At 42.2% G+C, this 12,994-nt stretch overlaps 2 protein-coding genes across 3 annotated transcripts in view; both read right to left on the bottom strand.

Annotated features, from left to right (window-relative positions):
* LOC135321030 (ankyrin repeat domain-containing protein 26-like) overlaps nt 1-3,973 on the bottom strand; it is a 36,988-nt gene extending 33,015 nt beyond the window's left edge. For both annotated transcript variants that reach the window (XM_064484590.1, XM_064484594.1), the window contains exons 1-4: nt 3,863-3,973; nt 1,612-1,779; nt 961-1,012; nt 512-581 (exon numbers count right to left, since the gene is read on the bottom strand). In XM_064484590.1, coding sequence (XP_064340660.1) covers nt 512-581; nt 961-1,012; nt 1,612-1,693 — 204 coding nt within the window. In that variant the 5' untranslated portion in view covers nt 1,694-1,779; nt 3,863-3,973. The remainder of the gene's footprint in view (nt 1-511; nt 582-960; nt 1,013-1,611; nt 1,780-3,862) is intronic.
* A 152-nt stretch (nt 3,974-4,125) lies between these two features.
* LOC135321031 (ankyrin repeat domain-containing protein 7-like) lies at nt 4,126-12,109 on the bottom strand. The gene is made up of 5 exons (XM_064484595.1): nt 11,134-12,109; nt 10,353-10,467; nt 10,017-10,190; nt 6,842-6,948; nt 4,126-5,536 (listed from the first exon to the last, which is right to left on the bottom strand). Exons 1-5 carry the CDS (start codon nt 11,343-11,345, stop codon nt 5,395-5,397), a joined length of 750 nt encoding a protein of 249 aa, XP_064340665.1. The 5' UTR covers nt 11,346-12,109; the 3' UTR covers nt 4,126-5,394.
* Nucleotides 12,110-12,994: the final 885 nt, after the last annotated feature.

The following is a 12,994-nucleotide window of genomic DNA, read 5'->3' as shown; positions in this document are numbered from 1 at the left end:
CCTCACAACTCTCTGATACCAAAATAAAAAGTGTCCAAGGGGGAAAAAAAAGACACATGCTATGCAGTTTTGGAACTGAAAGGCCCCAGGAAGAGGCCACGATTATCACAGTAAGTAGCTGTGTGCACTGAAGATGTCCCTGAGGCACAAGTATTATACAAGTGCCGTCAGTGTGGTTTTAAAGTCAAAGAACCCTTATCCTTGGCCAAGTTTCACACTTCCTCTATTGTGGGAAACCTTTTCACAGTACAGTTTTCCTGTCACTATATATCTTCTAGTCCATTTTGCTTCAGCCTTATCTTCAGTATTTACCAAAGTAAAAAAAAAAGAAAAGAAAAAAGAAAAAGAAAAACATCAACCTGCCATATTTTTATTAAATGGGTTACTCTGACCAACTTTCTAACACAAACATAAAACAATGATAGGCAGACCACTGCTAAATTTTCAGAGTAAATACTACACAAAACTAAATTCAGAGCAGAAAAATGAATTTCACAAAAGAACACTTTACCTTGGGAGGAAGAGCTAAGTCATCATCTGATGGAGGCCTTGAATCATCAATATCATGTTTGGGTGAAACGCTTTGGAGCAAAAATACACATCAAAAATGAGTGAGTTCATTTCTTTAAACAAACTAGTCACAAAAGTCTATGCTGAGGGATAAGAAAGCAGATTTGGGAGCCAGGCTCCCTGATGGTCAAGTCACAGGTCAACTACTTGCTAACCATGGAATCATGGGTCAACCAGTCAACCTCCTTAAGCTACAGTTGCCTAGTTAACTAACAGTGAGCTGTAACAGCACAGCTACTCTGCAAAGCTGTTGTGGTGACTGTACGAGGTAACAAATGTCAAGTACATAACACGGTGTCAAACCCAGAGTAGGACACTCAACAAGCCTTGTTTCTTTTCTCCGTGTTCCCTTAGTCAACATGTAATTTTTAAAAATCCATAAAATCCTACCTGATGACAGAGATATCTTCATTCCTCGGTGAAACCTCAACCACTAAATCCGCTATTAAAGAAAAAAGTAAAATAGACTTCATATCAGCAATAGAAAAATACAGAATATTGAAAGTGTAAGACCAATGTTCTGTTAACAAGCATTCCTTTGGGACCACACCTGGAGACTACACACTTGAGTGAATACTGAGTATACTCCTGGTAGGTAATTAATGCATAAAAACCACTTCCCCTCCTTTATATTTATCAAAAAGAAAAAGGGTGTTTATCCAAACTTGGAATCTTGAAGTGAACTGCTGTTTACAAGGACCAAAATCCCAATCAAACTTTACGAGACTCACAAAAGAATGATAATCATTAGTAGAATGAGTATCATAAACTGACAACGTCACGCTCACACAGCGTGGTGTTTCTGCACGACACCCATGGGACTAACCCACCCTGCCACTTGGCTTTGTCGGCCTCATGTTATCTGGGCACGGTCATCCCTATTCGCTCACATACGCTCTAGGGCTGCCTTCACACTGCAATGGCAGACACGAGTAGATGTGACAGACACCACATGGCCTAAAATATTGACTCTCTGGCCCTTTATAGAAAAAGCTTGTGCATCCCTGCTTTATGTCACAACCAGGAAACCCTAAGACTCACATCGAATCTTCTTACTCTTCTGCTCAACATTCTTCAGTGGATCCATGCGGCTGCCATTGCTGGTTCCCAACTCGACAACCATTTCTTCTTTGTCGTCCTTGCCAGACAATTGCAACTGTTCTTGGATGTTTTCTGCCCCAGTACGCGAAGAAGGTAATCTCTTCTTAGCTGCAAAAAGAGGAATGATTATTCTGCGGTCATCACAGTAACTACATCTCCTTCCCCCGAGGCTGGCTTAGGCATGAGCATGCGATGTAGCCCAGCCAGTAAGATGCCAGAGGAAGTCTACCGGAAGCGTCTCTGTTTTCTTCCTCGTTAACAGGAAACATGCAGAGGGAAGCAGCCCTCCTCGCCTGCGGATACTGTCAGGTGAGAAGACGACGCTGGGAGCTGCTGCCAATCAGCAGACCAGGAAAGGCGACATCAAACACCAGCAGCCTCACAGCTGAAGGAGGGACAGCGTCTGGGATCCTGACGACATCACCGAACCTTCTAACCAAACCTGACTCCTGCTGCTGTAGCCACTGGTACTTGGGGCTCCTATTATTATTTGCGGCTAAGAGCATTCTGACACATTTCCCAAGGTCTACAGCAGACCTCCTCCTTTCTGTAGTACTAGAAAGGCTTTCAGAAGCGTGCCTGAGCTAGGTAGTCACCTCGTTCCCAACCATTCCTACAGCATCCTTCCTGCACCAACAAAATGAAACTCACAGATCCTGCAAAGTTCACTGGCACATCTTAGCCTCTGCACTGCTGTCCTTTCTGCCAAATGTAATCTTCAAAGATGTTCTGCCCACCAAACACTGCCCTTCTGCCTCCTTCCCTGGCAAACTTCTGCTCGCTCTGCATGGCTTACCTGACATCCTACCCACTTTTCAAAAACTTCTTTCCTCACCATGGACTTAAAGTTTTGGCACATATTAAATACCAATAAAAATATATATAAAGACAGTTACAAAGTCCTCGTGGGCTCTGGGACACAGTAAGCAGCGAATAAAGTAAAGCAAATCATAAAAATGGTGATGACAGTAACGACCTCCCGGAGGCCAGGAACTGTGCTTTTGACCTGTTTGCGTTCTGTAAAGTCAGAGTGGCGATTAGTACCTAAAAGACACTTGAGAGTCATCTGTTAAGTGGATGAATTAAGAGATAAGAATGTTTTCTTTGAAAATCCTGTTTAAAAAAAAAGACATTAACCAGGGACAACTCTGTTGTGTTATGAGCACCTTGAAGACCAAAACACTGTCTATTCCATCTTTGTATTTCCTACAACGGAAGTTCTTTGCTTGATCCAGGTCTACCAACTTAAAGGTGCCCTCATACAGTGCAGACTGAACAGCATCCTAGGGGTCACATCTAGGCAACACAGCCTTCTTCTTTTTTTTTTTTTATGTGAAGCATTTCTGTGCTTTTATTACAATTTGTTGAGTCCTGAGTTGTGCTATTTGAGTAATTATTATGACAATCCTTTAACTAATGGCAATAGAAAACCTTGTTCCAACAAAATATAGTTTCATGACAAGTATCCCCTATCCCCCAAAAAGAAGAAAACATCTGACTCTCATGAAGGCAACATATCTCATTCTGTTGGCACTTCTGAGGAATGCATCAGTAAGAAAGAGACCTTGTTGGTGTAATGATGCAAAAAGTAACCAGTGCTTCTCAACAAGGCACTGCTTTCCTGACTTCTGCCCTATCACTAGGAATCTTTGAAAAACAGTCTCTTATTAGTATGCTACACACTGGCCCAGCTGTGCAGTTCTAATTGTTGGCCATTTGTTTACAGCACCAGGAAGGTATTGCTGAGCTACCAGTGTTAAAGACAATAACTTTATAGTGAGACTACTCATTATGCAATAACTAGCATTCATTTACCGGAAGCAATCCATTTACTGTAAAAATTAAAGATCCAGCTCTGTAACAAGGCCAACTTGTTATAATGTTAGAGGAAATGTACAACAAAGTGAAAACCCTGTTTTTCTTATTTACACAAAGATATAATATGGGATTTCAGGAGCCATGATTAAAAAAAATGAATTTCTTTTCAGACAATATTGTCTCAGATTTTAAAGTACCTACAATTAACTTCTTAAGGAATTCTGAATATTAGACCATTAAGAAAACATTAATGAAAAATATAAAAACATACATGAAATTTACACACTGGCTTGTTTGACTGCATTTTCATTATCAAAATTTCCTCAATCTTACTTCCTTATCTATGGTAGGCCCAACAAGAGTAACTTATTACCAGAACTCTGTCCCAGGTCGCTATTTTGAGGAGGAGTAGTTGGTATATTTCCATTTGTGTAGTCGACAATCAGCTGGTAAAGGCTATGTATAAAAAAATGGGATAAATAAATATTACTACTTGAATACTAATATGAAAAATAATTACCAAGTATATTAAATTCTTAGCTTATTTCAGACAATATCAGAGGTAATGTCAAAACTTCAACTGTCCCTATACTTCAAACTTGTACAATCTACACTTTTAAGTTTAGGATGTATAATTAAAAAAGAAAAAAAAGGAAGGTGAAGTAGTCATGAACTGAGGGCAGTACAGCTCAGCAAGTTAACTAGAGCGAGCCTGACATATGGAAAGTGTCTCGAACTCAGAAGTCCCAGCTCTATAAACAACAGCTATTTGTTCCTGGAAAAGGGGCTTCTCTTCAGCTCAAAGTCTTCCTTTATAAAACTGGGATCTTACTGTCTTGTTAGGCAGTTAGTTATTAATACTCATAAGAGTATTATGAAGATTTAATGAGACAATGTATCCCTCAGATGCTCAGAGAAATCGTGGAAGAATGGAATAATCTGTTCTTGAACTTTAATGCTGGATCTATTTGAGAATCCCAAATAAAACCCAATGTGTGTTTTTTTATAGGTGTAACATTTAAATGTGGCAGTTTTCAGAAAATGTTACAAATTATGGTGATTAGCTGTTCTTTGTGGTTTATAATTCAGGACACCTCAGCTACTATATAACTTGTAGCTAAACTCATTTACAAATATATGACCTCATACAAGCATATGTATGAGAACTAAACAAGCTGTCACGCTGAAGTTTACGTGTCGATCGCCACGAAGACCGCGGAAACTGGATCAGCACAGGCATCCCGGGAGCAGAGGTCAGTCATGACCCGACTGCACGACCAGTTTCTTTTTCCTTTTCTTCTTTTAAAATTTTATTAAAGGTCTTTAGAGAGCAACATCCAGACCCCAGACTCAGCTGCCAAGGAGATCCTGTTAAAACTAGTTTTAGTACCAACGCTGCAGCAACAGAATCAAGGGAAACAAGAGAACGATTAGCATGCCCTCGCCCTGCCCCAATGCCTCGTGGGAGAGGATTGTCACTGTGGCCTTAGGGAATCCCTTAGGTTCTTGAAAAATGCAAGAGGAAGATTATAGAAGAAAGCCCCCAAAGGAAAATACAGGATTTTCTGCTCTGCTAAACATTTCAAGACCCAAATAACTAGTTAGAAAAATCAGATATGTGACATTATTTGGACCCCATGCATAGGGCTTTCACTGGAATGAAATGGAGACCAGTAGGACCCTAAGGATAAAGGTCTTACAAACCCTGAGATAAAGAACCCCGTGCCCACTGCTCCATCTCACTAGTCTGGCCTTTTGCTGGTTTCCAGCTGGTGATGGGGAGGGTCTCACTGCCATCCCCAAAGTGCCTGCTCCCAACTAGGAACTCTCACCTGTCATGTAACAAGTAACAGTTAGTCACTTTCAACCTCAATTTAGAGATAACTGGCATTTTAATGTAAACACTTACTGTTTAAAACCATTACGACAAGCATATCTTTCAGCAGACATTCCGTGTAAATCTCGAGAACTGGCATTAACGTGCTTCTGAAGCAGCAGCTTGACTGTGTCCGGTGAGTCATGAAACACAGCAAGCATGAGCGCTGATCTAAAATAAAAGAGACAACTTCACCCTTAGGAACGTAGTTAGCGTAACTCAAGCAGTTAATTTCGTCTAGTTTACCAAGTTACTATCCTGCCTAGCCCTGGAGAACTGACCACTTACATGCTCGAGTGCTCATCTTTGCAAATTACCTCCAAGGCCAAAATGGAGGGCCAAAAAGAAGCCTCCTGTCCTACTTGGGTAGCACATAGTAGAAGTTGCTAGTTTAAAGTCCTCTGATGGACAAGAAAGGATGCTGAGGTCACTTATCTGAAGTAGGTAAAGGTTTAAATAAAGGATTCCCCATTTCTTCTCTAGTCTGAAATATAACACTTTAAAATCAGGTAAGGAGAAGCTGTTTGCAGGCTGAAAACAGTAACATGAATAAAAATAGCAACACAAATAGTCACGGCTGCAGTTAATCGCGCTGAGAAGCATGTGCCCGGCACTAACCTGAACAGTCTACGCGTGGTCTTTCTTAGGCACAGCCACCCTTGAAGGATGTACGACGACCCTCCTTTACATGACAGGAAACATACTGGTTGGTGATAAGTCATGTCCCCCAGGTAACACACCTGACCAGCACGAGAGCTGGGAATTCAACCTCGTCTGACTCTAAAGCCCAGCTCCTTCCTCTCTATCATCCACCAATGACCTGTCTTCTTTAAAGGGAGTGTTTATTCAGTAATTCAAGCTATTTTTCTTCCTTCTACCATTATCAACTGAAAATAAAAATATCAAACTGTACTAGAAATGAAAAAGGATAAAAACTGATGAGCCCACAGTATCTGGTCATAGTTACTCTCTTAGTGATACTCACTTAGTGATAACCTAATCACATCACTATCCTTCAAAGAAAGTAATTTAAAGCAGAATCATCCAAAAGGCAAAACAAACTCCTCTCTGTTTAATATGCATCTTTTAAAAAATATATATACACCAAGTAGAGGTTAAAAAAATTATAAAAGAATGAAGAAATTCAACACTTTCTCATAAGGTAAATTAAAATTAGAGTCCATACTGATAAAGCTAAAGTGAAAACCCTGAACTATGGTAAGATCACATGACCAAAAAAATCAGGTTGCAAATGACAGCAGTCACTACCATAAAGGAAGATGAATCCTGCTGCATACCGTTCTTCGTGACACCAGGCAGAATAATTGCTTTTCTACCTGACTGATGATGTGTTGATTCCAAGTTAATCCTCTTCTTATTAAGTTAATCTTTCTGATTGGCTGTTACTACTCTAGAACAACATTAAGATTAAACAAAAAAAAAAAAAAAAGAGGGAGAGAGAACAAACTATTGTACCTTTGCATCTTGTCGACTGCATGTACATCTGCCCCGTTCTCAATCAAAAATTTGACCATCTCTTCTTTGTTCTCCCTGACGGCGACTAAAAATGGTGTGAAGTTATACTGTAAAATAGTAAAAACATTTGATAATGTACAAAATTACATATACATTTCAAAGCTGAATTTAAAAACTGAAGTCTCTGAACTTAAAACATATACTATAAAAAAGTAAATAACAAGTAGCCCCTTCCACCTCGCCCCTCTGTGCCCCTTCTCTTGAAAAGGTTCCTCCTTGGCCTCCTCGAAAGTTTCCCTGTGAAGTCATTCTCTGAAACCCACTTCAGACATTTGCTGGTTCCAAGAACCTTCGCTTCTATCGCAGCACGTGTCAGGCATTCTCTACTTACCTTACTGCTCAACTACTACTCCTGACACTCTAAACACTGCTCCAGAGAGAGCCATTTAGCTGCTGAATCAACTACATTTTTAAGGAGCCACGCTGAGGAGAAAGATACCATACTGTCTGCAACATGCATAACCTATCCAGTTACAACTACGACTAATCTCATAAAGCTTGCAGACATTCCAATGGGAATATGACTACTTGCAAGTAAAGAAAAGGTTTTTCTTAAACCAACTTATAAATTCTAATTTGAAAACTTCCATCCCACTCTTAAGGGATTATTATAAAATATGAAGTAGACTATAAATTAATATAGACTGACTTTAAAATATTGAAATATTTATCAAAATATACAACAGGAATTGTAAATTCAAATGCTTACAGAGGCAACATAGGTGGCCCGAGTAAGTGAAGGTCCCAGGTGAGGACAGCACACCGGAGAACGCACGCCCCACCGAGAAGGGGCCACCTCTGCAGGGCAGACCGCACAGGAGCCTGGGCTCAAGGGGGACCAGATTTGATTCTTTAGGAGAAGTTCTGAAGTGCAGATTTCTGCACAAGTCTCCTAAATTTTAAATGTTGACTCAATGTGTGGAGACAAACTGAACATACCCAGGGCCATGTTTAGTCTATAGCCCACTTGTGTTTTTATGTTTGCTGTGTTTCCAAACAGTTGGGTGTAAATCAAGTATTTGTATGTAAAACCTTGCCTTCCTGTAGAATCATATGTCTTACACACGAAAACACTGGGCCCCAACATGTAATAAAAATTGTGATTAAGACTCATGATACCCACTTCAAGAATTTTTCCAATGCCTGCTAAAACTACAATCTACCTGTATCTTATTCTCCCTGATTGTTAATCAAATGGATCATCAGTTCAAAAGACGGCCGAAACTAAATTATTAAAACAATTCCAATTTGTTACTAATGTCATGGGTCTTGATGTTTAAAACTGCCATCTTGCATGGTACACATATATACAATGGAATATGACTCAGCCATAAAAAAGAATGAACTAATGCCACTTGCAGCAACATGGAAGGACCTAGAGAGTCTCATACTGAGTGAGGTAAGTCAGAAAGTGAAAGACAAATCCCATAGGCTATCGCTTAATATGTGGACTCTAAAATATGATACAAATGAACTTATTTACAAAGCAGAAACAGACTCACAGACATAGAAAACAAACTGGTGGTTACCAAAGGGGAAAGGGGGTGGGAGAAGAATAAATTAGCAGTTTTGGACTAGCAGATAGAAACTACTATATATAAAATAGATGAACAACAAGGTCCTTCTGTAAATACTACAGGGAAATATACTCACTATCCTGTAATAAAACATAATGGAAAAGAATATGAATATATATATGTATATATATATAACTGAGAAAGAGTATATATAACTGAATAAGAAAATATATATAACTGAATAAGAATATATATAACTGAGTAAGAATTTTATATATAACTGGAAAAGAATATATATAACTGAATAAGAATATAAATATATAACTGAATAAGAATATATATATATATATATGTATATATATAATAGAATCACTTTGCTGTACACCAGAAACTATCACAACACTGTAACTAGACTTTAATTTTAAAAAGCTGTCATCTTGATTATGCTAGGGCTCAGTGAATCTAACAGATATATTGCAAGAGTCTGTCACACAGCTTTAACCAAAAGAAGGCTCATGATTTCCTATTACTGCAATCAGAAAAACCCTGTTGACCTAATGACCTGGATGGGAACAAATGGTGCAAAATCTTTAAAGGGTCCGACTCTACTTACTGAATCACTCACCACAACCAAGTTTCTAAGACTGTCAGAGTGCCACTGAATGATCAGTGGTTAGAAGGGAAAAGGAGCTACTCTTCAAGGCAACAGATACTGCCAGTAATATTGCCAGGAAGAGACAGATAGAAGTCAGGCTAACATGGCTGGAAACGAGAGCACTGAAAGAAGCAGCATTTATCAAACTCCCGCTCTTCCAGAGACGTCTTATTTTTGAGATCTGTGAATTTACATGTATTATATATATCCATTCAATAGTCCTTAACCAAGGGTTGTATCAGAATCTCAGGGAAGTATTTCTAAATACCTGTGTCCAGACCTGAGTAGACTTATTCAATCCAAATCTTCAGGGCAGAGCCAGGAGGAAAAGCAGGAGGACCAGCTTTGCCATCACTTCCTCCCCACCTACAGCCACAGCCCCGCAGGGGAGCTGCACCCGGCTGAGCATGGAAGACCCCAAGGTGAAGGTGTACGTGGAGAGCCATGTGGCCACCAGCACAGGTGAATGCCCCTGCTGGCTGTCAAACATGACCTGACCTCACTTGCCCAGATTCTAGAACCTAGGATCCTGGGGTGCTCAGGGCCTGTGGTTTGCTGCCTCCCCTGCCCAGGTGCAGTCACCCAGCTCCCCCTGCTGGGTACTGGGTTCCTTCCTCCTCCCACCCACCCCCAGGCAGGCACCCAGCCCTTGCCATCACTTCACTCCCCGCAAGCTTTCATCTTCTGTAGGCTCTGAGCCTACCACCCACTCCCAGGCACTTTCTAATGGGAAGTTGCTCCTTCTGGGGTACAAGTGCGGCTGGGAGACAGAGCTCTGCCCTTTCTGTGGGCACTACCTCTAGCCCCTGGCCTTGGCTTTGGAGTTGTTTCCATGGTAACAGGGCCTGATGTATTCAGTATACATACTACTATAAATAAAACACCTGTAGCTACAAATAACCCTGTATTTCAAATATCTTGCAAATAGTCAGTTGAGCTATACCTTGTTTATCGCCTCGATGTTTGCCTTATAGCGGAGCAGCTCTGCTGCAATTGATGTTTCTTCAGCCAAGACGGCGTAATGCAGAGCAGTGTTCTGACAGTTGTCCGCAAGATTTGGGTCAGCACCCTGTTTCAGCAGGATAGTGACACACGCTTCTTTCCGGCATTGTACAGCCTGTTGGTATCATGCCAAGAAACAGACTGTAAGTGCTAGGCATTCCAAGTTAACATTCCTCAAGCCCCAGCAGCTTCTTATATTTAAAACAGATAAATTCATTTTTATTCTAAGTAAGTAAATTGAATCCATCTCACGTGGACACGGTTGGCTGCTACACACCTTGATGAGAGCTGTCTTGCTTTCCTCATCACGAGCATCCAGGTCACACTTCCGCTGGATAAGGAGAGCCACCACTGATGACTGGCCGCTGGCGCAGGCTAAGTGTAGTGCAGTCCTGAGAACATGAGAGGACTTTTTAGGAAATTAGAGCATACTAGTTCAAAGGTACAGTTACTCGTGTAATTGTAAACATTCAACAGCATGCTATTCCTACCCCTTTGAAACTAACATTTAGTCTTCTTATCTTAGTTCTTTCTATGGGGAAAGAACAATATTCATTAGCTCTAATTACTCACCACATTAATGGAAGAGCTACCTGTTTGAATAGCAAGGGCATGCCGTTGAGATTCAGCTCACCTTGGGTCTGACTTCTACTTTAACACTGTCCCTTATTAGCTCTCACTTAGCCTGACTGTGCCTCAGTTTCCTCATCAACAAAATGGGCATGAAGTAGTAGTGATCTTACAGGATGCCGCTGTGATGCTTAAATGAAAAGCTATGCAAAGTGTCTGGCAGTTCAACAGCTCAATAATTGTTAGATAATATTATAATTGTTACCGTTACTATTTTACCAAGACAACATTTCAATTGAGTAAAATGATAGTGTATCTACTTTGCTGCTGCAAGGATGAGAGAGAACACTGTACTTCAATGATTCTAACATGCTCATTGTCTCACACTTGAACATCTCTGACATGGGAAGGCAATTTAAAATCCATGTCTTACAACCACAGTTGGCAGCTCCTCCTAGGCCCGCCCCACCCCGCACCACCTCTGTTACCTGTTCTTCCTGTCTCTGCTGTCTACATTTTTCTTATGTGACAGCAACTCCTGCACTGTACGCGTGTCACCTAAATATGCGGCTTTGTGGAACTCCTTTAGCTCACACCTATGGACATGATACCCAGGCACAGGCTTCTCACGATCCCTGCGCTCTCTCTGATGGATGCTGAAGTCCACCCAGTTCACGAACTCAACGAGTCTCTTCTTCATCTGGCTTATCGCCTTCCGACACCGCTCACTTCCCTCCTGGTCTCTTGCCACCTCCCAATCTCAGCGCTGGCGCTGCAGAAGAGCCACAGAGGTCTCGCTGCCACACCTTGGCTGTGAAGCTCAGCGGCTTGGAATGTTTGGTCCGGGACACTCGTAGCCTAGCAACAGCACTGACCCTCAACTGTCCCTCAACTGTCCCTCCAGAGCCAGTGTCCCTGTGAGTGTGCCCAGAGGCCCAGAGGCCCAGTGTGCCCGGTGCACACGTGGGAGCCTAAGTCATTTCAAATCTCTGCAATTGCTTGTGGGCCATTTTGGATTCCTTTGAAATGTTGGTGCTAGGTGGCTGAGTGTTTTGGGACATTTCCAGAAGTGAGGCTTGACCCTGAGAAAGCCATGTTTGTATGCAACTGCGGTTAGAGTGGGGTGGAACCACAGGATGCTGAAGGCCTAGTCCCCCAGAGAGCTCCCCACCAAAAACCTCTGTATCTCCTTAGCCCCCAGTGTATTCCTTTCCCCATCCCTCTGGGCCCCAGCCAGTCTCCAGGGAATTTAGCAGATGCAAACAGCAAAAAGCTGTTTTCATGGTTTCAGAGATTGTGGCAATATGTATCATTAAGTACAAACTTGAGAAGCCAACACTCGCTCTCTAGACGAAATGAAAATGTGTTTCCTCATGTCTGCTGACCCTGCTCTGTGGCTCTGCCTTATGTTTACACGCTTTCTTCACTGTATTTTTTTTTTTTTTTTTGCTTTTATTTCCACCAATTAAATCTTGAATCAATCTGAGATTTATTCGGGAGCATGGTACAACATTTGAAAACTTTTTAAGCACATAACTATGAAAAGACCACGTCAGTTACTCAGTGAGGCCACGCTGCTGGCTGAGCACTTGCAGGAGGGGGGGAAGGCAGGGCAGGCCTCTTCTTCCTGCCTAACTCCATCCTTCCTCAGCTGGCTAATTATGGCTTCTGGCCCTGCCAGGATCAAAACTGCAGGGGGCGGTATAGTTCCTATGTGGCTGACACTCCTGGGAGCTGGTCTTGAGTGGACTGGACCTGGCAAGTGTTTTGAAGCTGACTCTCTCAGGGGCATTTCTGTGCCCCCACCTGCAATTCCCCTGACCTAAGGGAATGTGGTGTTACTAACTTCCCCATTTAAACTATCTTTTCTATTAGCATACACTGTTATTGCCCTCATCTTATAAAAACAGATGTGTTCACCCTCCAGCTGCGGCCCCATTTCTCTGCTCTCCAGCACACACGCCTCCTGCCCCTGCAAAGGAGCTGTTCCCATTCGCTTCCTCTGATTCCTCTCATTTTCCACCCAAGCAAGTGTGTCCACTCGCTGCAACTGCTCACGACAGGGTCACCCACCACCCACCACCCACCAGGTGCTGACTCCAAGGGGAGCTCTTAGTCCTCTCCTCGCACAGCCCGGCAGCCACACTTCCCACCGCTGCTCTCCCCGACTTCCTCAAGCCCTTTCTTCACGGGGCTTCCGGGTGTCAGGCCGCTCTGGTTTCCTCCCACAGCCCTGGCCGTCTTCTCAGTCCCAGCCCCTGAATGCTGGCACACAGCACCCCTGAGGCTCAGTCTTCTGGCCTCTACTACTGTCTGCTGCCGCCCACATCAGCCTTAGGGCTTTATGTG

This window comes from Camelus dromedarius, chromosome 3 (assembly GCF_036321535.1).
Source record: "Camelus dromedarius isolate mCamDro1 chromosome 3, mCamDro1.pat, whole genome shotgun sequence".
In the NCBI taxonomy this organism is placed as follows: domain Eukaryota; kingdom Metazoa; phylum Chordata; class Mammalia; order Artiodactyla; family Camelidae; genus Camelus; species Camelus dromedarius.
The sequence above is the reverse complement of the archived record's forward strand: the minus strand, read 5'-3'. Positions and strand labels throughout refer to the sequence as shown.